Source organism: Lepidochelys olivacea (assembly GCF_965140295.1).
Source record: "Lepidochelys olivacea isolate rLepOli2 genome assembly, chromosome: 1".
Taxonomy (NCBI): domain Eukaryota; kingdom Metazoa; phylum Chordata; order Testudines; family Cheloniidae; genus Lepidochelys; species Lepidochelys olivacea.
The window spans coordinates 118,817,150-118,841,691 of NC_140411.1; the positions used below are offsets into that span (position 1 = coordinate 118,817,150).

Below are 24,542 nucleotides of genomic sequence, written 5' to 3' on the forward strand. Positions count from 1 at the left end.
TTGCCTAATCACTTAAAATCTGTCTTTTGTACTCAATAAACTTGTTTTACTGTTTATCTTTACAAGTGAGTTTGCCTGAAGCACTTGGTAAATCTAATCAGGTTTACAAAGGCTGGTATATGTATATCCACTTTCTATTGATGAAGTGGTGAACCAATTAATAAACTTGCATTTCTCAAGAAACGGTCTTGAGAAGTGCAAGACAGTATATTCCTAAGGTACAAGGCTGGAAGATGGGGGGGGGGAATTGGCTGGTGCCTTTCTCTGTGTGATTCATGAGTGGCTCTGGGAACATTCATGCAATCTAGCTGGGTATGTGGCTCCACGTGCAGTTGTGCTGAGTGATAACAGCGCCTGGAAGGGTTTGCTGCTTGTCACTAGCAAAGAATTGTCAGAGACAGCCCAGGCTGCAGAGTTAAGGGGGCACAGTGGTCCCACAGTCCTAGACTGAACCCTGGGGATCCTGTCACACCTACCCTTTGGAGTCTGTTTGGAAATAGAGCAGCAGATGGAGCACCAATAAGGTATATGACCTTCACCTAAATCAAAATGGCATCTAAGAGGGCCCATCATTGAATGGCGTAGAAGCATCACAGGAGAAGTATGTCAAACCCTGGAGATTTAGTTTCTGCCATAGTGGCTCAAGTCCTGGTATCAAAGGGAGAGGGCGGGGTTCTGCACCTACCTGCAGAAAAGGATTTTATTAAGCCAACAGGGACATTAAAAGAACTAGCTTAACAACTATATTAACTAATCACTAACACTAACTACAATAGAGTTGCAGAGAAGCAGCCTGACTCTGCCCGGGTTCCATCTTGCTACCATCGATGGCAAAAAGGAATCGAGGGATGGTTGGTCCCCTCCCACGAGTGAGGTAAGGGAGCATGAGGATACCTAGGGAACAAGCACAGTCCCAACTGAATTTGATTTGGCCAAATGAATCCAATTTTGTGTGCCTGCACACCAAGAGTAGGATCCATGTGAACAATCACTTGAAAAAGAATACCAGCTTCTACCCTCCCCATAAATCATTCTACGTGGTTCATCCAGCATTTTTGGCTTCTCAGTGGATAAGCATTCTGTCATGCTCCTGATGGGTAGCTGGGAAGCATGTTGGGAAGACTCCTACTAATTAACAGGACCAGCAACAGTTGGCAAATCATTCAAGCTTACACAAAGCTGACTACAGAGTCTGTTTATAGAAACAAAAAAAAAATCAGCTAATATAGCCCATGCTAACAGTGTGGCTCTGTCCTCTAGTGATTAGCCCATGTACAGAGATTTCTGAATTTGCTGCTGCTGTTGAACTATGGAAACTGGCTCTTCAGTTCAAGGGGTAAAGCTTATACTTGTAGATCACAGAGGTCTCTGTTTCAATCCCAGTTATCACCTCCTCCAGAGGCACAGTGTTATATGTGCAGCAGAAAAGTACATCTGTACTTGAGCTCAGCCCCAAGTGCCTATCAGGAGCTCATCCTTCAAAAGGGTGTAAGGAGGAAGCAATAAAGAGAAACAGGTAAGACAGGATTAGGACAAGAAATAGCAGAGAAAGAATCAGGCGAAAATTTTCACACTGTAGTGCCTAAAATTAGATACCTAAAGTGTTTTTTTGGAGATTCCCAGGTATCCAACAGCTCCAGCTGACTTCAAGGGCAGCTGCATGTATTCAACACCTCTGAAAATTAGGTTACCGAGGATCTATATTTTTAGGCACCCAAGCTGAAAAGTTTTGCTTAGGTCAAAACTAACAATAATTAACTTACTCCTGGTGCCTCAGTTATGTGGGACACTAAGGTTTAGAGGTAAGCAGGGAATGTTAGTTATTTTTGTAGCCTGTGAGACTATAATACAACAAAAATAATTCACCCTATAAATCTAAAGGAAGAAAGTAAAACTAAAATTAAAGAATTTTCCTGAGGAGCGGGTTGGCATTTAATATTCTCAAAAATAAAGTGAAATAAATAAATAAATAAAACAAAAAAGGTGAATGTGTCAATCTTCTCTAAACAAGAAAATGTTTTATGAAGCTTCAACTTGATTCAATGGCAGATGTTATGTAATTTGTGAACCTGGCCACCGCATACATGCAGGCAGAGCAGCCAATCTTAAAAGAACTCAAGGAAACACCTATTTTATGTATAATGAATTGTTCCCATACTGGCAAACTGGGGCTGGTTTTCCACTGGGGCTGGTTGAGAGCAGCCTTTAATCTATGGATGAAAAGTGCTAAATATTATCATGCTATTATGAATTTCCAAAATCTAGATAAGCTGGCCTCAATAAATTACTTACAGAAAAAACAGGTAATTATTAAATGCATGGCAAATTTGTTGAACATGAAGTACTTTCAGTGGTCTGTTGGCATTCATTAGGGAAGACTGAAAAAAGTGGGTTTGTTTAGTCTGGAGAAGAGAAGACTGAGAGGGGACATAACAGTTTTCAAATATATAAAAGGTTGTTACAATGAGGAAGGAGAAAAATTGTTCTCATTAACCTCTGAGGAGAGGACAAGAAGCAATGGGCTTAAATTGCAGCAAGGGAGGCTTAGGTTGGACATTAGGAAAAACTTCTGAATTGTCAGGGTAGTTAAGCACTTGAATAAATTGCCTAGGGAGGTTGTGGAATCTACATCATTGGAGATTTTTAAGAGCAGGTTAGACAAACACTTAACAGGGATGGTCTAGAAGATAATACTTAGTCCTGCCATGAGTACAGCAGACTGGACTAGATGACCTCTTGAGGTCCCTTCCAGTTCTACGATTAGACATTATTTTGTCCAACAGTTACTTTTATGGATGATTCACACCAAATGATTTTAAAATATTTTAGCATTCAATCCACATGCAATTTGATTTGTAAGAATACTTACTCATAGAATTGTTCTTTGTAGGTATCATCAAAGATATTAACATCCGTACCATTGACTTGCCAGTATGGATTCAAAGTACTTATGCTACTGGATATATTACAGTCCATCAGGACATGAGATCCTACAAAACATTTAAATGTGACAATTAAAAATCGTGTACCATAAGCAAGCAGGCTCATATGATTATGTAAATAGTTTGGGAAAGGACAGTTACTTAGATTACAGCAACTGTGGTTCTTAGAGGTGTGTTGTTCACGTGTGTTGCACTTTTGGTGCACACACTCCTAGCTGCTTGAGACCAGAGTCTTTTGGCCAGCAATGTCCATTGGGGCTGCGCATACATTCTGAGTGGCCTAGTGCTCCTCTACTGAGGGCATAAAAGGGGGTGTGGGGCCAACTGCCACTCAATTCCTTTGCCACTGCAGAATCCAGATGTTACCGAACTACACAGTAGCAGGAAAGAGGGCAGGTCATGGAATACATATGGACAATGCATCTCAAAGAACTCCAATTATAAGGTAAGCAATTCTTTTTTGAGTGCTTGTCCATAAGTATTCCCCGTTGGTGACTCACAAGCAGTAAGTAACCTGATGGAAACAGGTAGGTGCTCAGAGTCTGCTTAAACGAAGACTGCAGTACAGCTCTGCCAAAAGCAGCATCAGATCTCAATGCTTCTACCAAGAAATATTGTTTGGTAAAAGTATGGCTTGAACTCCAAGTAGCTGAAATGGATACGCTTAGCACAGAAGCCGCAGAAGCTGTTCAAGTGGAGCAAGCTCTAATCTGAGTTGGGGATCTCAACTAGCTAATTCATAACAGTTCTTACTACATCACAAAACCCACTTGGAAAGCCTCTGGGCTGATAGAACTTTTCTCTCAGAAAATACAGAAATGTAAAGAATAAATAGTCATGGGGAAATCCTGAAGGATTTGGTTCTAAGTAAAAGGGTCCTGCATACCTCTAAGGCATGCAGCCTAGCCTCCCCTGGATTAGTATGTCATTTCTAAATGAACATTGGCATATTAATCAGTTGGTTTAAAGGAAAGCCCATAAATCCTTTCGGAAAGAACTTGGGATGGGGTTTAAGTGAAAATTTATCCCTCTGGTGTCTGCCATATATGTTTACCAGATTCCAGGAGAGCATCATTAATGGGAAGTGCCAACTGACCAGGCATAAAGAATCTCCAAACATTTGGGAGATTTTGTACCTCTTCCACAAGTTTCTTGGGAGAATCAGCTATATGTGTGGACAGATCTTGAAAACTCTTGTTGACATACAGATGAGATGGTCTAGAGGGGACTACCACCTCATCCAAGGTCAGGAGACTATAGCCTCAGAAATTGGCTGATCCTCAGCTTGACGGTGATCCTCCTCAGAAAACTCCTCACGGGGCTCAAATTCATGGGTTGCAAGCCTAGGTTCCTGAGAACATATAGGGGAGGAGGTTCTCATTCTAGCAGGTGGCACAGAGGTGTGATGTCTTGGGAGGTGAATATCCCAAGGGTTCGAATAGAACCATGTTGGAACACTGTATGGAAATGGGGCAGGGGAGCACAAAGAAGGGTACCAGGACATATGCCTACTCCACAACACATTTGAGACCTTCACATAACTAAAACCTCCTTAATTCCTTCTCAGAGTCACAATACCACCAGAAGGGACCCTTGGAGAACAAGTATGGAAACGTGTTGAGAGTCAAAAGATGAAAACAAGCACTCCAGATTATTTTTTTGGTTGCGGGGGGCGTGTAGCAGGGGAAGGTAGAGGGGAGCATTCCTGGAGTCAGAATGCTAAAATTTCCACAGTAATTCTAGAGGCCATCAGCACTGGGGAGATAATCTGGGCCAATGAGGCCTTGAGCATCAGTACCATGACCAGTGGAGAGCAGAGGAGACTTTGATTCCTCTAAAAGCTGGAGGTCCCTCAGTACTACATATTTTCTTAGTATCGACACGGACGGTGTTACAAAACTGAGTGCAAGAGAAGAGAGCATCAGGGTTGATGGTAAGGACATGCCCAGTACTGACACACTTGATGCTGAAGAGAGTAGCATCAAGAAGAGCAGTACCAATGAGGCGGATACCATCACAGACAGCATCGAAGCACTCAGTGTTGAGGTAACTCCCAATGCTGTGGCCTCTGTCCTGGAGGCAGTTAACTTTGATTCCCAAGATCGGCCAGAGCCATAGTGCCACGCTGCCTTAGAGATGCTGTGGTACCCAGATTGGGCAATGGAGTCTCTTTAGAATGGGAAAAGTGAGGTGACTTAAGGCTTCTTACTGAGGATGCCCATTGGGGGATCGGGTCTACTTTCCCCACAGAAGTGATGCTCCTTTTTGTCTGATGACTTTGCTTAAAGTCCTAACGGAATGCAAAGCCTGAATGGTCTTAGAAGATGGAGCCTGGGAGTTAGAGGATCCAAACTCACAGGAGCACTTCTGGAATGCCGGGGGGAGGAGGGGAAAAGGGAGAGGAGGTCTGCCCTGCCCAGACTGAGACTGCTCCATGCAGCCAGCCTCAACAAATATTTCAAGACACGTCTCCCCAAACCTTTAAGGTCCTTTTAGAAAAGACCTTGCACACCAAGCACGTGTCAGGGATACGGGCTTTCCCATATAGAAGAGATGAGGTATCTGGTATGCTTGTCATCAATTGCAATTGCTGCCTTACAGGAGGGGCAACAGATTCACATAGATTCCAACACTGAGTGATTTTGTGGGGTGAGAACCACTAAATCCTGGGGCCAAGAATAAAATCCCAATCTGAGAAAAAACAAAATATGGAAGGAAAAACTTCCAAATACCAATAAAAAATATCTAAAGTGGTGGTTCTCAACCAGAGATACATGTACCTTTGGGGCTACGCAGAGGTCTTCCGGGGGTACCTCAAGTCATCTAGATATTTGCCTAGTTTTACAACAGGCTACACAAAAAGCACTAGCGAGATCAGTAGAAATTAAAATATCATGTAGACAATGACTCATTTGTACTGCTCTATATGCTGTGCACTGGAATGTAAGCGCAATATTTATATTCCGATTTTTTTATTATATGGTAAAAATGAGAAAGTACACAATTTATCACTAATAGTGTGCTGTGACACTTTTGTATTTTTATGTCTGATTTTTTAAGCAAGTAGTTTTTAAGTGAGGTGGAACTGCTTTGAGCAGGGGGTTGGACTAGATGACCTCCTGAGGTCCCTTCCAACCCTGATATTCTATGATTCTATGAAATTGGGAGCACGCAAGACAAACCAGACATCTGAAAGGGGTACAGTAGTCTGGAAAGGTTGAGAGCCACTGATCTAAAGTTTGCCAGCAGGCAACCACCCTAACCAACACTAATCTACATACAATTAACTGTAGCAATTACGAAAAAAGATGCTTCAAGATGTAGACACTGAGGAGCTCCATCTCCCAGCCACAGATGGGGAGAAGGAACTGAGTGGAGGTTGGGCCCAGTCCACCCTCTATGACCTCAGTACAGTAACACAAGAACACTAAGAGTATGTCTACCCAGGAAAGAAAAACCCGCAACTGGCCTGTGCCAGCCAACGCAGGCTTGCGGGGCTTGGGCTGTTTCACTGCTGTATAGATTTCCAGGCTTGGGATGAAGCCTGAGCTCTGGGACCCTCCCACCTTGCAGGATCCTAGATCCCGGGCTCCAGCACAAGCGTCTACAAGGCGGTGAAACAGCCACACAGTCCAAGCTCCGCAGCCCGAGCCAGCTGGCACAGGCCAGCTGCAGGTGTCTAGCTGCTATGTGGACATACCCTAAATGTACATACACTTCCTCCCAATGGGCATTGCTGGCCAAAAGACACTGATCCTGAGCATGAGGTGCAAATGTGCCCCAAGAGCAAAATACATATGGGCAAGCAGTCAAAGCAGAATTGTCATCTGACTTTTAAAAAACCTCAACTCCTCGGGTAAGATCCTGGCCCTACTGAAATCAATTAGAGTTTTCCATTTACTTCAATAGAGCCAGGATTCCAGGCTGGTTTTGCCAGGCTGCTATTATGATCTGGCAGGGGTTACAACTACTTTGGAGGACAGGATTAGAATTCAAAATTATCTTGACAAACTGGACAAACAGTCTGAAATAAATAGGATGAAATTTAGTGACGACATGCAAAGTACTACACTTAGGAAGGAATAAATCAGTTACACAAATACAAAATGGGAAATTATTGTATAGAAAGGATACTCAGAAAAGGATCTGGGGATTATGAAGGATCACAAACTAAATGAGAGTCAGCAATGTACTACTGTTGCAAAAAAAAAAGCAAACATCATTCTGGGATGTATTAGCAGGAGTTTTGTAAGTAAGACATGAGAAGTAATTCTTCTACTCTACTCAGCACTGATACAGCCTTAACTGGAGTACTGTGTCCAGTTCTGGGCACTACACTTCGGGAAAGATGTGGGCAAATTGGAGAAAGTCCAGAGAAGAAAAACGATTAAAGGTCTAGAAAACCTCTGAGGAAAGACTGAAAAAGTTAGGTTTGTTTAGTTTGGAGAAGAGATGGAGGAGAGACACGATAATAAACTTCAAGTACATAAAAAGTTGTTATAAAAAACAGGAGAATGATAAATTGTTCTCCTTATCCACTATGGACAAGACAAGTAGTAAACCTCCTTAAATTGCAAGGGAGATTTAGGATAGGCATTAGGACAAACTTCCTAACTGTAAAGGTAGTTAAGCACTGGAACAAGATACCTAGAGAGGTTGTGGAATCTCTATCACTGGAGATATTTAAGAACAGGTTAGACAAACGTCTGTCAGGGGATGATCTAGATAATACTTAGTCTTGCCTCAGCACCGGGACTAGTTGTCCTATCGAGGTCCCTTCCAGTCCTACAATTCTATGATTAGTGATTTGTTAGAAGACAATTACTTACCAAGTTCTACTTCAATCGAATGGTTTTTTGGATAAATAAACTCTGGTGGTGTCTTCTTTGGGCCCTCTAAAAAATTTAAAAAAAAGATGTTAACAACCAATGGTCATTACCCTTACTACAACAACTGCTACACTATTGGTTTTACAATGGTTCTGTTTTATGGTTAGTTGACAATGAAGTCACCAAGTACTGAACATTAATGCACATAAAGGTCATTTCAAACTTTCCAATATCTGTAATAATAGATTTCTTGTTATTTAGTTAAAGGATTTCACTCTAGGATCAAACAAAGCATAAGTTTCACCTTATCTGTAAATATGCAAAAATTTTCAGATTTATAGGAATAAAGCTATAGGAAGCCTAATACCAAAACAAATTCTCATGATACATACAATGGTGGGAAGAAAAAGGGGGAAGGAGAGGATATTTCATTGACCTCTTGGATGTTCACCACAAACCTATGTTTCATGTATGTTTTATCTATTCAGTAAAATAATGTCTGGACCGGAGCTTCGAGTGCATAGTAATCAGGAATTGTATTGTTTTGTATGCTTTATCAATCACGGTCAGTCTTCAGCAAGTAATAGCTGTCCTCTCACCACAGGTAAAATCCTATTCTATTTAGGCTCTTATAGAATACCAACCAATGTTATGCAAGTATATAAACCAGGGGTCGGCAACCTTTCAGAACATTTATTCACTCTAATTTAAGGTTTCGCATGCCAGTAATACATTTTAACGTTTTTAGAAGGTCTCTTTCTTGAAGTCTACATTATAACACTAAACTATTGTTGTATTAAAGTAAATAAGGCTTTTAAAATGTTTAAGAAGCTTCATTTAAAATTAAATTAAAATGCAGAGCTCCCCAGACCGATGGCCAGGACCTGGGCAGTGTGAGTGCCACTGAAAATCTGCTCACGTGCCACCTTTGGCCCACGTGCCATAGGTTGCCTACCCCTGATCTAAATCAAGTAGGTCACTAAATCAAAAATCTTGAAGGTGGAAGTTTCATCTCAAGCAGCCTTTTTTTGGAAGAATGGTTATTTTCATGGTGGTTCTTGTAGTGTCAGTCAGTATTTGACACCACAACATTATATACACATATGCAGCAGCCATGAAACTAGAGGTGAATTCGGGTCTCAGGATGGTCAGGCAGCAAGCCTGACTTTCCCTTAGATGCACACAAGCACGTCTGATGATACCAAAGCTAGTGCTGATTCTAAGGCAGTTTCCCCATTTTAGTATTTTAGGTTTGCTGGAGGCTCAAGGTTTGAAACTAATTTTTTATTGCAAAAGGACTAAAGTAGCTGGCAGTGATTTTGTTGTAGTCAGCTATTTTATGCCCCAGCCACATCTCCCTCTCCACCAGTAGTGGTTCTAGCCGATTCCTGAGAGCAAGCTGATCACCCAAGCCATAAGGATTAGTTTCCCAGCAGGTTTGCTTTCATGGTCTTCTCTCACCCTCACAAAAAACACAGGGTGTGTGTGTGTGTGTGTGTGTGTGTGTGTGTGTGTGTGTGTGTGTGTGTGTGTGTGTGTGTGTGTGTGTGTGTGTGTGTGTGTGTGTGTGTGTGTGTGTGTGTGTGTGTGTGTGTGTGTGTGTGTGTGTGTGTGTGTTGGTTTTATGCATAAAACTCCTTTGTGGGCATTCCACTACACAAGTCTCTGCATAATAACCACCAGTTCCCCCAAACCCATCAATTTTTAATCCCTTACACCCAGACACTTAATTTCCTTTCCCCTTATCAATTCTTCTTTACATGTCATGCTCTCCTTCTCAGCAACAGCTGGTGCTGCTGCTCACAGTGGCTGAGATTCCCTCCTTTTCTCCAGCAGCCTCACAGAGGGAGAGGGGAGGAACTAAATTAGAGTGAGCAAGAGATTAGCAGGGTAAGATGATGTTCTCAAGTCAAATCTGCTCCCACTACCTATTGGGAACCTGTCAAATGCCAAAGATGTCAGCAGGAAGCTGCAAGATGGGGCTGGAACGCCAGAACACCTCTAGCCAAAAGCTAGATGATGAGCAGATCTGCTTCCCAAACAACTATGTTTCCGAACGGCCCACTGAGCCCTGAATCCTGCAGGCAAGCACTAGAGCTGGTCAGAAGTTTTTTGACAAAATGTTTCTGAATCAAAAAAATGCTGATTTATCAAAACTGAAACGGTTTGTGAAATGGTCACTTTAGAATTTCCTGACTTGAAAAACAAATTCAAAAAGTTGCCAAAGAGTGTTTTGTTTATACATTTTTAAAATGAAAACTTCCAGTTTTTTTTAGTTCAAAACTACTTGGTTTCAAATTTTAAGCTAATTAGACTAGAAGGTTAAGGTGAAAAGGTTGAAATGGAAAAAAAAGTTTTGATTGACCCAAACAAAAGAAAATTCAGGGTTTTTTGGTTCACAATTATTGGAGATTTTCAAGGTAACAAAAAAAAAAAATCAGGCAAAACTTTTGAACCCCTAGAGTATTTGCCAGGTGGGAGAACTGTTTCCTGCCCAGCTCTAGGTGCCAGATCCTTCTCTCTGCAAATCAAAAAAAAAAAAAAAGTCCTAAACCCATCTTGCCTATCTCTCCCACATCTCTGCCGCTGTATTTCCCATCCAAGTCCTTCTGAGTCAATATTCTGTCCCTTTTCCTATCTCCCTGCCCACATAAACCAGAAAGTTTGGAAGCCACTACAAGAAACCACTTGTGCTCCTAGTGCAAGACAGAGATAAGGTCTCAAACGTTTTAGGAGTTACATTGAGATTTATACATTATATTTTAAATGTACAATACTTCCTTTCACACGTCTCAGGAGGCCTGTAAATTCACATACATACAAATGTGTCTCTTCTCAGAGATATACAAAGCCCAGTATTCTGCCCTAAAGGTCAACAAAACCCAGGCTCTGTCTGATCAGCTGAAGGAGCTAATCCTAGAGTCAATAATACTCCAATGGAAGTATCCCAAATTAAGCTAGGAGTTTGGTTGAATGCTAAACTGACTTCAAATGCTGTGGCAAACCACAGGGATAGGAGTATCCCTGATACCAAGTACCCAAAAGCAAATAGGGAACAAGTGAGTTGTTAAAGAACTGCTAGCCCAGGGGTGGCCAACCTGTGGCTCCGGAGCCACGTGCGGCTCTTCAGAAGTTAACATGCGGCTCCTTGTTTAGGCACCGACTCCGGGGCTGGAGCTACAGGCGCCAACTTTCCAATGTGCCGGGGGGTGCTCACTGCTCAACCCCTGGCTCTGCCACAGGCCCTGCCCCCGCCCCACCCCTTCCTGCCCCCTCCCCGAGCCTGTTATGCCCTCGCCCCTCCCCCTCTTCACCCAGAGTCTCCTGCATGCCATGAAACAGCTGATCAGGAGGTGCGGGAAGGGAGAGGGAGGCGCTAATTGGGACGCACTGAGAGCAGGGAGTGCGGGAGAGCTAATGTGGGGCTGCTGACGTATTACTGTGCCTCTTTGGTAACGTACATTGGTAAATTCTGGCTCCTTCTCCAGCTCAGGTTGGCCACCGCTGTGGTACAACGTATTCCTATTGCCTACCACCACCAACGCAGGCAGGAAAACATGTTTTGTGCCTGCCGTAATCTTCAAGTGGGTCTTGTGTGGTCCCAAACAAGCCACACTGTGGTCCATAAATCGAAAAGGCATAGATTACTGCAATAAGGACTGGCTTTGAAAGAGGAGAACAAAAATGATGAGCCAGATGCAGTGGAAAGAGGTGCTGTTGGCCACCAACTTCATTCAAGATTCTAGAAGTAGTTGCTGACCCAGAAGCGTTCCTAGTTCAGCAAATACAGGTTTTGTGCAACTTTAAACTAGAATTCCCCCTCCTGATTATGGATTACTTTTGGTTTTTGTGTCTTTTCGGGTGAGCACTTTGCAATAATACAGGCTGTCACAGCCAAAAAGACAAAATGCCCTAAATTGTTTCCAGCGCTGCACACACTCACTCTTGATTTTTCGTTTTAAGCAGAACTGTTGATTGATAATCTTGCCAAAGGCAATTTCCTATTATTGTTTGCAGTCAGGACTCTCCTGTGCTCTCACTGGGGCAGTGAATCTGTTTTATACGGCCCTCTAAAGAGGCCAATGGACCCAAGTGAATTCTTGAAGTGTAAAAATACTATGCAGATAGTGGCCTATTCTTGCCAAATATTGATCATCTTTTTTCCTCAACTACTTACACAGTGGTAATAACAAGTGACAGTTCCCTGTACTAACATCATCATTACAGGTCACCTCTTTCACAGCTGTGTATTGAGACACTGAAACACATGCACAATTAGGTAGCATTGGCCTTCAGTAAAATAAAATACTGCAGTACCAACAAAATTATTTTGGAAGCATACTGGCAAGAGTAACAAGTCATGCACTTTAAGCCCTGGATATCATTTGCTCTGTTATGCCAAGTACATTGAGAGTTTGGATTCTGGTAGTTTAAATTTCATCAATAGCTTAGCGGAAACTAGTGTCACATGGTCTCTCACCCTTTCCTCACAAAGAAACAGATCTCAAGGCCAGGGTTTTTTCAACTGCGGGTGGTAGACCTTTTTCCACAAGGGGATTGCAAGCCTTAATTTGATCCAAAATACAAGTAGGGTAAAGAGTAATTGTTCCAACACAAAATTCTATTGTAGTTTATTTCTAACATTCTGGGGAAGAACAATTTAGAAAAGTTTCAATGCTTTTAAATTTTACAAACCAGCTGCACTTTTTGAAGGTGAAAGATTAGAAGTACTGTGGCATTCCAAAAACTAGCTCTATTAATGCTAAACTTTAACACAGGAGAGCCACAGATAAAAAAAATAAAAATCAGAACATATTACCTTCAACGTCTGCATAAATGGTTCGTGAAACATTATGTTGTATTCCCATATAAGTATATGTTGTCTGGCACGTGTAGTTTCCTTTGTCATGCATAGTTACATTATTAATCGTAAGATAGATGTCACCCTTTCGAGAGAGAAACCTGTTGTCCTGCAGTAATCCAGGCTTACATTCCTAAATAAAGCAAAAATAGCTGTGATTTAGGAGTACTAATAAAATATTGATTATTAAAGCATTTGCACACAAAAAGTGTTATTTGAACCATGTAAGATACAGCTCCCTGCCCAAGGTGTATATACTACCAAATATTTTCTGAATATGGGAAGGTAGTTGTCAAGTTTAATATGAATTTTTAATAACTGCCAATTTAAGGTACAGAGCTTTGGTACTGAAACACTAACAATATGTCAGTCTATTTTAAGAGACACTATCGAGACCGAAAGTGAAATGTTTTGTTAGAGGATTTGTTGGGTTTTTTTAAAATAAATAAAATGGGAGTAATATTCAAAAAACAGAAGTAATTTTGAATTGAAAAAAGTCAAGACATTTCATTCTGAAAAAGTCAAAATGCAAGGTTTTTCCCCAGCTGACAATTCAGTGAACTCAACACAAAAATGTTTCAGTTGACCCATGTGTTTTTCAAAAAAATGTTAGTCCAAAATTTTTTAGCCAGCTCTAGTTGGGACATCTATCCAGATATTTAACCTTTACAACATATATTGGTGCTGTTTCTTAGCTGGATGGCATAGTCATTTAACTAAACTGCAGGAGCTAAGTGCTTTCTTCCTACAATAAGAGACCACGACTAGAACTCATTTCTTCTTCATGGCAGTGAATAACAAGGCCCTTGACTTAATGGATTTTATTTTTTGTTTTTATTCTAGAAGAGATTATGTTTTCAAGCATCTAAACAGATTTTGCATTATGTTCTCTTCTGATTAAGACACCGTTTTAGAAGTTTTCCAATGAAACTTCTAAGAATAGTCTCGCATGGTACTCTAGGGAAATGGGTAAGAAGGAGACTTAATCAGGAGGCAAATTGCATGGCTGAATCATCATTTTGGTCTTGATATTAAACGTACTGTATATTCTTTAAGTGATGGATTACTTTAATTTCCTACAGAGTGCAGCAAGGAGGTGTTTCTAGGAGTATTAATTTAAACTCCAATTTTTAAAGCACTGTAGGTATTCCCCCCCCACAACCTAATCATGGTGCATGCTGAAAGATGCAATTTCTCCATTAACTAGACCCCCCAAAACCATTTAAGACTTTGAAGATCAACAATTTGAATTGTACCTAGAAGCGAATAGAAAGTCAGTGCAGTTTATGAAGCCCAGGGCGAAAGTAAGTTGAGTGACTTCCTGGAATGCTGGGGCCAGCTCTGACCCCCAGAAGGGGTGGGGCTGAGGCGGGGGTCAGAGCCAGCCCCAGCCCACCCTGTAAGGTAAGGGTCCTCCCTTCTCCTCCTTCCCCCCCCACCAACCGGGGTCGCAGCAGCAGCCTGGGGCTCCGGGGGCAATTTAAAGGGCCCAGGGCTCCCCGGCTTCTACTGCCCCGAGGAAGCGGCGGGGCTCCAGCGGCTATTTAAAGGACTGGGGCAGCAGAGGCAGCTGGAGCCCTGGGCCTTTAAATAGCCCCCGGAGCCCCCGCTACCCGAGGGCTCTGGGAGCTATTTAAAGGGCCTGCGGCTCCCCTGCTTCTATAGCCCCGGTCCTTTAAACAGCCCCCAGAGAGTCCTGGAGTAGCGGCGGCGGGGCTCCGGCAGCTATTTAAAGGGCTGGGGCAGTAGAAGCAGGGGAGCCCCAGGCTCTTTAAATTGCCCCCTGGGGAAGCTGCGCTGCCCCAGTACGGTGCACCAGCTCTTGCCGGTACGCCGTACCGGCTTACTTTCACCTCTGATGAAGCCCCAATATAGCACGCTCCTTAAAGCCAATCTCACTAAATAAGTGGACTACCGCATTGTGACAGCTGTAGCTTCTAGTTGATTTTCACGAGTAAATCTCTTGTATAGCACATTATTACAATCCAGTTTGGTGACAAATGCATAGATCACTGGTGATCTATATTGGAGTTGTATGTCACCACAAACAGTGTGCTAATATGCATATGAAAAAAAAAAGTTTGGCCACTAATGTCTAAAACTACAAAAGCACTCCTAACACGGTATGCCCACCTATCATCAATGAGGCTGAATCCCTACTTCCACCCCTCCCCAAGTCATTCATACACAAAGATGCCACTTCTCTAGATGCTTCCTCAGGAAATCATCACCACCTCCATCTTGCCTAGATTGAGTTTCAGCCAGTTTGCTCTCATCCTAGGCTCCATCGGACACACAAGCACTTGGGCTTCTGGGTTTTGACCTTTACACAGAAGGCCAGCTGTTCCCCTAGATAATTTAGCTTGCTTTGGGACCAGAATCTACACCCTTTCAGGCCCGTGTGGCCTAAAATGACAGATACTTTCCTGTTACTGGAGCAGAAGATTTAACAGCTTTGATGAGCTTTATTTTCTTTGAAGCTGAAGCTGCACTAGCAATGTAAAGTGCCAGATTTATTTAATCTTTAGGAGACAAAGCACATCCAACAGGTTTTTAAGAACTGTAAGCTACAAAAGAAAAGTGATCCAATTGCATGATTAAAAGTGTAATGTGTTCATCTACTTAATATTTTTAACCAATTACACATCAAAGTAACATATAGCAAGATCACTCTCACATTTTTGATGCTGAAATATTATGGACTATCTTACAATTTAAGTATAGATCAGAATCTTTTAGAATATGCTTTGGAAAAATAGAGGGGTTGGGTTTTTTAAATGTAAATGTAAGCACATTCTTATTGTGTTTCCTATAATATTCCAATAGATTTGGCAAGTTAGGTACCCATTCACATTACACAGAAAAAAAATCTTGTCTTTCTCCATTACCATGCACAGTTAGTTTACTAGAAGCGTTAAATTATATGATAGGGAATGTTACAGTAAAAATACATATACACAGTACCTTATACCACTGTATTTCAGGTGCAGTATTATTTTCATCATTAAAATATTCCAGATCAGGACATGTAATCTTTCCACCAATTGATGTAAACACTTTTTGTTTATATATAGTTTCTCCATTAAAACATAAGCCATCATTGTTCTTGAAAACATTTAGATGTATATATTCTTTGTCAGGGCTGTCAGAATTCCTGTAATGAGAACAGCAACAAACTGGACCATTACTAGTACTTCCCATGTCCACAATAATGCAAGTCAGGCTCTAGATCCCTGACTGGAAAGGCAGAAATGAGACTCCAACCAGAGGTCAAGATTTTCAAAAATGAGTAAAGCTGGGCTCCTAAATCCAGATCTAAAAAGGTATCCATTTCTGAAAATCTTGGCCAGAGTCTACACCATTGCTGATCAGTGTTAAAGGTTTTGTGAAGTGACTGATCCCTTTCCCCAACTCATCTAGAGTCACTAAATAGTCTGAAAAATAATTCAAAGGAGAGAAACATGATCAAAGACAATGTTTACATTATCAGGCTAAAATTTCTTTTTTTATATTTTACTTTTTTGTATTTCCATGAGTTTGAAACAAAGTGAAATTGGAAGGAAAGAGGTTAAACTTGGTCATTGCGAAGGCTGGGTCACTTAAAGAGTAAAAATAAAAACTATTTCAACTCAAGTGGGTGGTTAGTAATCTCAGAGCTAAAAATCCTTAAATTTACACTTCATGAACAGTGGACTGTTTAACTCTCAGCAGAAGAGAGAAACTGCTTCTGAATCCAGTTAAGTTACATGCTTAAAGTATGGATCTCAAGGTGAAGCAATTTTAAATTAGGGAGTCGTGAAGATACTGATACAGATATCACCAACTTGGGTGGAGCCCCAAGGGAGATGTAAGATGACTACTGCAGATCACACATCTAAACAAGTGGAAGATCAGTGTTGTTTGATGCTTGTTGGCTCTTAGTTTCTAGACTCTATGCTTGTCAGAGTTAAAGTTCTAGAGGATCTCTCAAAAGGAAGGGGTTGTAAGTTTTAAAAAAGTTATATCACTCTCCTTTTGTTTGCAAATTCAATGTGTTGAAAGTTGGACAGGTTTAAAACAGAGGCTTCAGAAATATGTCTGATGCCCAATAGGTGGGGCCCTACCAAATTCACAGCCATGGAAAACGTGTCACACAGGCGGCTGGTCTCCCACTGTCAAAGCTGGTCTTTTATGTGCTTTTACCCTATACTCCACAGATTTCATGGGGGAAACCAGTGTTCTCAGATTGGGGGTCCTGATCCAAAAGGGAGTTTCAGGGGGGGTCACAAGGTTATTTTAGGGGTGTCATGGTATTGCCACCCTTACTTCTGCACTGACTTCAGAGCTGGGCAGGCGGAGAGCAGCAGCTGTTGGCCGGGTGCCCAGCTCTGAAGGCAGCACCCTGCCGGCAGCAGTGCAGAAGTAAGGGTAGCAATACCATACCATGCCTCCCTTACTTCTTTACTGCTGCCTTCAGAACTAGGCAGCCAGAGAATGGCAGCTACTGACTGAGGGCCCAGCTCTGCAAGCAGCAGTGCAGAAGTAAGGGTGGCAATACCCTGCCATGTCATCCTTATTTCTGCACTGCTGCTGCTGCTGGCAGCAGTTCTGCCTTCAGAGATGGGCTCCTGGCCAGCAGCCAGCACTCTCCAGTTGCTCAGCTCTCAAGGCAGCGCCACCACGAGCAGCTGAGCAGAAGTAACTGCAATCCCCCCATACAATAACCTTGCAACCCTCAACCCCACACACAACTCCTTTTTGGGTCACGACCCTATGTTGGATCATATTAAAGAAGTTCTGTATTAAAATCACAAATGAGTTTGATTCCCCATAGTTTAAATTCCAGGGTATTACTAATTAAGAGGTCTCTTGGTTTTTGGTACTGTTTCTCTCCCTCTCTGTGTGAAACTTGCAAGCTGCTAATTGTGTTAGTACATTCTAAGACAGAGTCTGTTCTCAAAGCAATTCTTCGTAACAACAACTACTCACACAGAGAGAGACTCAAAGCAATACTCTGTAACAACAGAAACAGCACCCAGAGACTCCCTGCCCTTTTGTTGTATTCATCTCGCTTTGTTAACAATTGTGATTAAAATAGAGATAGAGGATGAATGTGGATGGATGCATGGTGTGGATAACAACTGAATGTTCAGGGAGGTGCCAGCCTAAGAATGCAGTGTCCATCGGCTGAAGAAGGCGTCAAGTGGAAATAACCAGAGGACCCTAGGAGAGCAGACTGGAATCCACCCAACAGTCTCAAGAATGGGAGAACCAAAGAACAAGATAACATCTGGCAGCACGGAGCCGTCAGGAATGTGACATCTGTTGATTGATTCAGCAACAGCATGATGAAGCAATTCCCATAGACTGGCACAGGAAGAAATTCCTATAAAAATGGACTCCAGAAAGTGAGAACTTTGGGGTCTGATTCTGCAAACCAACTTCCAGGAGCATCAGATGAGCATCTGACAAGGCCCTGCTCCCTCCTCATGTCCAGGCCACCTGGCCAGTGGCTTGGCATGAGCAACTCTAAGGCTGGTAACTATGATAACAGCCTTGCAGAACGTACGTACGTACGTGTGTGTGTGTGTGAATAAATATGAGATTGAATGGAATGTTATAGCTATAACTAACTGCTTACTATGATTCTTTCTATATTCACAATAAATGTGGTATTTTGCCTTTTTCCCTTTAATAAGATCCTGCTGGTTTTTATTTTATTGGTATAACACCTACACTTACAACACTCTGAAATTTCAGATTCAAATAGCTGAAATCATGAAATTTATTATTTTTAAAATTCTATGACTGTGAAATTGACCAAAATCGACCGGGAATTTGGTAGGGCCCTACCAACAGGAAAAATACACTTTAAAAAAAAATGTTCAAGATAAGGTTTGGGTTATATCACTGCTATGCAATCAGGACCCATCTATATATTTTTCTTCCCACAGAATGGGGGAAAATAAGAGGTGCCTAACAGACTATTGCCAAAACTCAAAATTGAGTATTTAGGAACTGGGCAAGCCCGACTCCTAATTGAGTTAAAATTATGCTGGATTGCTTGACAGGATGTGTAAGCGTTGCACTCCCTCTCACCCCAATGCTTGCCAATTTTTGACAAGTTGCCACTTCAAAGGTTAATGGGATATATAGCCTAGGTCAGGGGCATAAATCAGAAGTTCAAGCTCTGAGCATGCTCAGTGCTATTTACCCCTGTAAGTAATGCCTCCAGACTATGTCATTCCATTCGCAATTCAAACCTGGTGACCCTAATTCACATCCTTGTGACACAGATGTTATATTACTGCAGTGCACTCTGGATTGGGCTACTTGTAAAGCTTATGTTGATGATAGCCAGTGTGCAATGAAAACATCAGGGTGAAAAGGAGAATTTCTGCCCACACACTGCTGTGCTTTTTGGAAAAAAATCCTGTTGGTGCAGAATGAATTTAGGCTTTATTTCGAATATATAAAATCCTAATGTAGGCAGAGCCCTGTGAACAAAACTGAGCTTCTGTCACCCTATGAAGTAAGGAGAAGTGGGATTTTTAAAAGAAGATGAAAAGAATTGCTTTACTTCCTTCTTTGCCTCTACAGTCCTGGCTCTCTCGTTTAGCATGAAAGATATTCCAATCATGATCATCATCTATCTGGCCTCTTAAAAAAACCGAAAAGCCTCAAGAGTATTTGGCAAAGCAGTCTGCATAACATGGTGCCTTGATTTTCAGTAAGTTGTACTTCTTTTACTGTTAGTATTTTAATTCATACTTTAAAATCGTGTTTAGCGAGACATGTAAAGCTATCATAGATAAGTATTATTTTTAAAACGTGACTGGGCTAAATTCACCTCATGCCCACATTTCTCAGTTTCCTGATTAACTGAATCAAACCAAGAAAGTAAAACCGTTTTCCTGTCTGTCAGAAATGGACTATAAAATTAAATATGAAGTGATTCGTTAACTCCAATAGAGTTAAAAAGCATTCTTACAAATATACACTTCCAAAAAAATTCAATTAGTTAATAGTTCTAAAGGACTTTGATGAAAAACCCTTATACAAGCATAAAGTATAATTTTAAGCCAAGTTCTACAAGCATGGAAGAAACTCAGATATATCAGTATAAGTATCAAACACAGAGCTGAAAAGCTGTCTAACTGCTTCCATACAAATATGTAAAAGAAAAAAGTCTCTATACAATAGATTAACACCAAAAATACATTTTTGTACTTTGTGTGAGATCTTTTTTCCCTTTTGTAGAACAATTTTGCATCTAAAAACATTTCTAAAAATATAGGCCCTTACCTTTCGTTACATTCATAAAGTCCTGAATCTTCTAAAGTTGCAGGAATAAACCAAAGCAAGTTATCTCGCTGATGGATTCTGGAATGTGTCTCTGTAGTTATTGATGTATCACTACCATTTCTATACCAAGTCAAATTGTAGTCAGAGTGAAATGCTGGACTTCTAGCTATTTGACAACGGATAGCAATAGGCTCTCCTACAAGTACGAAATGACTAGACAGTTTGCTTTGTTCTTTAAAAAAAAAAAATAGAAATTATCAAAATTGTTTGCTTTTTTAGTTACTTTTTCCTTAATTTTACTGGCAGAGGTAACTTAAATTATTCAGTTACAAAGATACAAGACTGACGAATAACTATTTATATTATTGTTTGCATTTGTTTAGCACCTTCCATTTGAGGACTTCAAAACATTTACAAGCTTTAAGTCACACAGTACTCTTTAAATAGGTGGTCAAACAACAGATATATTTAACTCCAGTAGCCTCAATATAAAGAGTGGTATATAAAGATATGTCAAATTCATTGACCTTCGTGATCTTCAGGATGTAATTTTCCTGTTCTTACTATTTAAAGACAAGCAGTGAATTTTATTACTCATACAAGATACTAGGTTGGCAATATAGAAATTGTCACAAGTACAGCACAGGCAATGGCCATGCAAGTTTCCCCCACAGTGCTCTGGACAATGTGACTCAATTCTGGCCTGGTGGGACAAATCCAGGCTGGAGAGGACATTTCAGTGCTGGTTTCTGGCACTGGAGAACATGATAGGCAAGAAACTTGATGAAGATCTGAATCTGCAGCATGTAACATGACCAGGTGAGGTCAGTAGCAAGTCAACAATTCAGACCATGTAGTCTTTGGTTTTAACATACATCCTGTGACCAATCCTGAAAGTTGCCATCTCTCCCCCACACTTCCAGATTTTAATTTAATTTGGCAAACGTTGCTTGAGCATTACACTATATGACATGCCAAGCATAAGTAGGACTTCAATAATTATGACTGTGTAACAAGTTAAGACAAGACAAGAAGAAGTCTTTAAACAAAAGGGCAGGGACTGCAAGCACTCAGCCCGCAATGGAAGACAGAACACAGATCTGCATACCTAACATTTTTAAGGGGTCAGTTTAACCACAGCCATATAAACAGAGCAGGTCAGTTGGCCACAGAACCGGTTTTGCATTTTTTCTTACTTTTGTAACACGGAGTGTCCAAAATACTTGATAAAAATTGAGCCTTACTGAAAAACTTCTAAATCCATGATATACTGAATTGCTGTACAAATCCAGAGTTGAATTTTTAAAGAGGAAACCCACAGCCATATTTTACTCCATAGAACCTTAAAATTAAAATTTTCCACTTACCAGTTTAGTCCTCCTTTTTCCCCCCCACGCTTCCATGCAGTTTGCCAAATAATTTAAAATATATTCGCTAGTTTTCTATGGAGTACAAATCAATTTGGATTTGTTCAAGATTGCTCTTGTTAAGAGGGGAGAAGAATGTTATTGCTCTGTGCAATCCTAATTTCTATTAAGGGACTTAAATATAAAGAATTTTAAATCAGTACACAAGTAAACTGGGAGTTACATACACAGTTTCAGGACCAGACTAACATTATGCTGTCTAAGGCTGCCAGCACTTTAAATGTTACAGTTTACATAGGATTGAAAAGATTTTATTATTATTATTTATCTATAGCTTTCCTGAAAAACCTAGAGCAGGGGTGGTCAAAATGTGGCTCACGAGCCATATGCGCCTTTTACCATTAAAGTGTAGCTCACAGAGTGCCCCCTCCATGCACCCCCGACCCCATTCTCCACCTACAAGACTGGGGGATGGGGACCTTGGGACCTCTGCCTTTCAGCAGAGTGGCGAGGCAGGGACTTCTGCCCAGTGGGGAGTGGGAGTCTCGGGACTTCTGTCCCTTGGGGCATACATTCCAGGGTTTGGGGCTTCAGCCCCATTCCTGCTGAAGCCCCAACTCCCATCAGATACCTCCCGTGGCACTGAAGCCCCGAGCCCCAGCAGGTGCGCCCTAGCTCTCGAACTTCTGAAGGTTGTCGAATGCGGCTCGGAGGGTCAGTAAGTTTGGCCACTCTTGGCCGAGAACCATAACACTAGTCATTAGGGGACTTTGTACAACATGTAACCACCTTAGCAATAAAGACACAAAAAGTAAGATCTGGTCACTGCATTATACTATCATGAATTTAGAATTTCATAGACAGAACAAATAGTTAGAATTATATCCGCAATGCGAATTTTCAATTTCAATCGTTTGCAAAAACAGTTTGTTTTTCAGGAATAGAAGTATACTTTTTTTTTTTTTTTGGCTTATTTTACTGAGATACTGTGCGTACTTGACTTTGCATATTAGCTCCTTCTGGAATTTTTGAGTGTTTTGGATAAATATATGTGAATTAATAAGAAGCATGAGAATGTTATTGGAGGAGACTGTGAACTAAGTCATTTAATCTCTCAAAGAAAGATGAGCCTTGCTATTCACTAAGCACAATAGTTCTACTTACTGGGACATTATAGATGCTATAACAGACAAAGAAAACTCTCTTCAGTAACATAGTTCATGCTCCACTCTGCTACAAAGAGATGCTAAACAGGATTTCTATCCTATGTCTTTACAGCTCCATGGCCAATGAGAGACATTCTTCACTGTGACAGAAGTTAAGGAGAGTTGTGACTTCCAAGTGAATATAGGGATAGGATTACAAATTCAGTCTTCAACCCTGCAATCCTAAACCCAAAAAGCAAAACTCTACCTATGACTGGAGCCAGAAATTGCCCGCTAATAGATTCGCAACGATCACTGTCCAGGACATTCTGAGTAAGCTCAAAAGCACTATCACCTATATGGATGATATCTACCACTGGTGTGCTGAGATATTGCACACCTCAGGTGCGCAGATGCTAGATCATAAACAATGCTGTTATAAAAAGGCCATTTTAACTCTAGAACTACGTATTTTTAAGAAAAATTAAGATAGCTATTTTTAAAAAAAGTTTCCCTCTATATTTGTACAGTTTACTTTTTGATACATTTACAAGTCTGTCTGTCCACGCATCCTAAAAAAGGCATCCAATCAATACACCCACACCTCTGCTATGGCAGAGTGCAAGACAGCCTTCTCTGCTGTGCTATTACTTAACTCATGTATATACTGAAAATAACTCATTTTAGAAATAATTCAATTGTTAATAAACATGTTTGACTTACCAGCATTGAATGAAGAAACAAAAGGAATTATACAGCAAAGGAACCACAATGGAGATATCATGTTTTGCTACAGAGGAAAAAAAGATATTTCATTAACATGCTAGAAGTGTTCAAAGTGCACTGTAAATTTTATTCTGTACTATACCCACTGATCCTAGAACAAATGCAAAGGCACTAAGAAAAAAAGTATTCATCCCTTTGGGGAGGAGAAGCAAGTGTGCTGACCTAGCACCTTCCTCTGGAAGTTTTAAATCACAGCATTAACACACACAGGGGTGGTTTACACGTTTTACCCATGTACCTATATCAGTAAGGGGTGTGATTCATCTGACAGTTATACTAGTGAAAGCTCAAGCGTAGACACAGTTATACTGGTATAAAACAGTCTTATACAGTAACTCCCCACTTAATGTCCTCTCACTTAACATTCTTTCGATCTTACGTTCCTGCTCAATTACAGAACATGCTCCATTTAAAGTTGTGCAATGCTTCGCTATAACATCGTTTGGCTGCCTGCTTTGTCCACAGCTGGCAGCCCCCCCATCACCACCCCGATGCCCCCCCCAGCACCTCCTGCCCGCCAGCAGACCCCGCGGATCAACGCCTTCCCCCTCCTCCCCACGGCAACCAACTGGCTTGTGACGTTCAGGGGGCAGGAAGGAGGGGGGGAGGAGTGAGGACTTGGCGCGCAGGCTCCCCCTCCCTCCCCTGCCTCCTGAACATCGCAAACCAGCTAATAGCCATGGGCAGGAGGCAGAGGAGGGAGGGGGAAGGCTGCGCGCTGAGTCCTCCCTCCTGCCTCCTGAACATCACAAGCCAGCTGACTGCCACAGGCAGGAGGGAGGGGGGAGGAGCGAGGATGCAGTGCGCCTTCCCTCTCCCTCCTCTGCCTCCTGCCCGCAGCAATCAGCTGGCTTGCGGTGTTCAGGAAGCAGGGGAGGAAGGGAGAGCCTGCACGCCATGTCCTCACTCCTCCCCCCTCCCTCCTGAATGCCGCAAGCCAGCTGATTGCCGCAGGCAGGAAAGGGAGGGGGGAGGAGTGAGGATACAGCATGCGGAGTAAAAGGGGAGGGGGCGGGGGGAAGAAGAGCCAGGTTAAGAGAGGGGGCTTGGAGGAAGGGGTGGAGTGGGCGGGCCGAGGGTTGAGCTTGCAGAGTAGGGAAAGCTGCTGTTGCTGCTGCGCACCGTGCTTCTCCTAGCCTACGGCACCTTCAGCCTCCTTGCCTGCCTCATTGTCTCCAGTGCCAGTGGGCTGTGGCGGGGGCACCTCCCAACTACACTACTGTACTGTATGGCAAAAAAATTTCCCTGGAACCTAACCACCCTATTTACATTCATTCTTTTGGGGAAATTGGATTCACTTAACATCATTTCACTTAAAGTCGCATTTT

At 41.8% G+C, this 24,542-nt stretch overlaps 1 protein-coding gene across 5 annotated transcripts in view; it reads right to left on the reverse strand.

Annotated features, from left to right (window-relative positions):
- Positions 1 to 24,542, reverse strand: part of LOC311514703 (interleukin-1 receptor type 1-like) — an 80,899-nt gene that overhangs the window by 13,935 nt on the left and 42,422 nt on the right. For 4 of the 5 annotated variants that reach the window (XM_084617366.1, XM_084617365.1, XM_084617364.1 and 1 more), the window contains 6 exons: positions 23,152 to 23,218; positions 19,917 to 20,148; positions 15,597 to 15,786; positions 12,591 to 12,765; positions 7,772 to 7,837; positions 2,870 to 2,990 (listed from right to left, as the gene is read on the reverse strand). In XM_084617366.1, the coding sequence (XP_084473492.1) occupies positions 2,870 to 2,990; positions 7,772 to 7,837; positions 12,591 to 12,765; positions 15,597 to 15,786; positions 19,917 to 20,148; positions 23,152 to 23,212 (845 nt within the window). In that variant the 5' untranslated portion in view covers positions 23,213 to 23,218. The remainder of the gene's footprint in view (positions 1 to 2,869; positions 2,991 to 7,771; positions 7,838 to 12,590; positions 12,766 to 15,596; positions 15,787 to 19,916; positions 20,149 to 23,151; positions 23,219 to 24,542) is intronic. The other variant, XM_084617368.1, reaches the window with a different exon arrangement.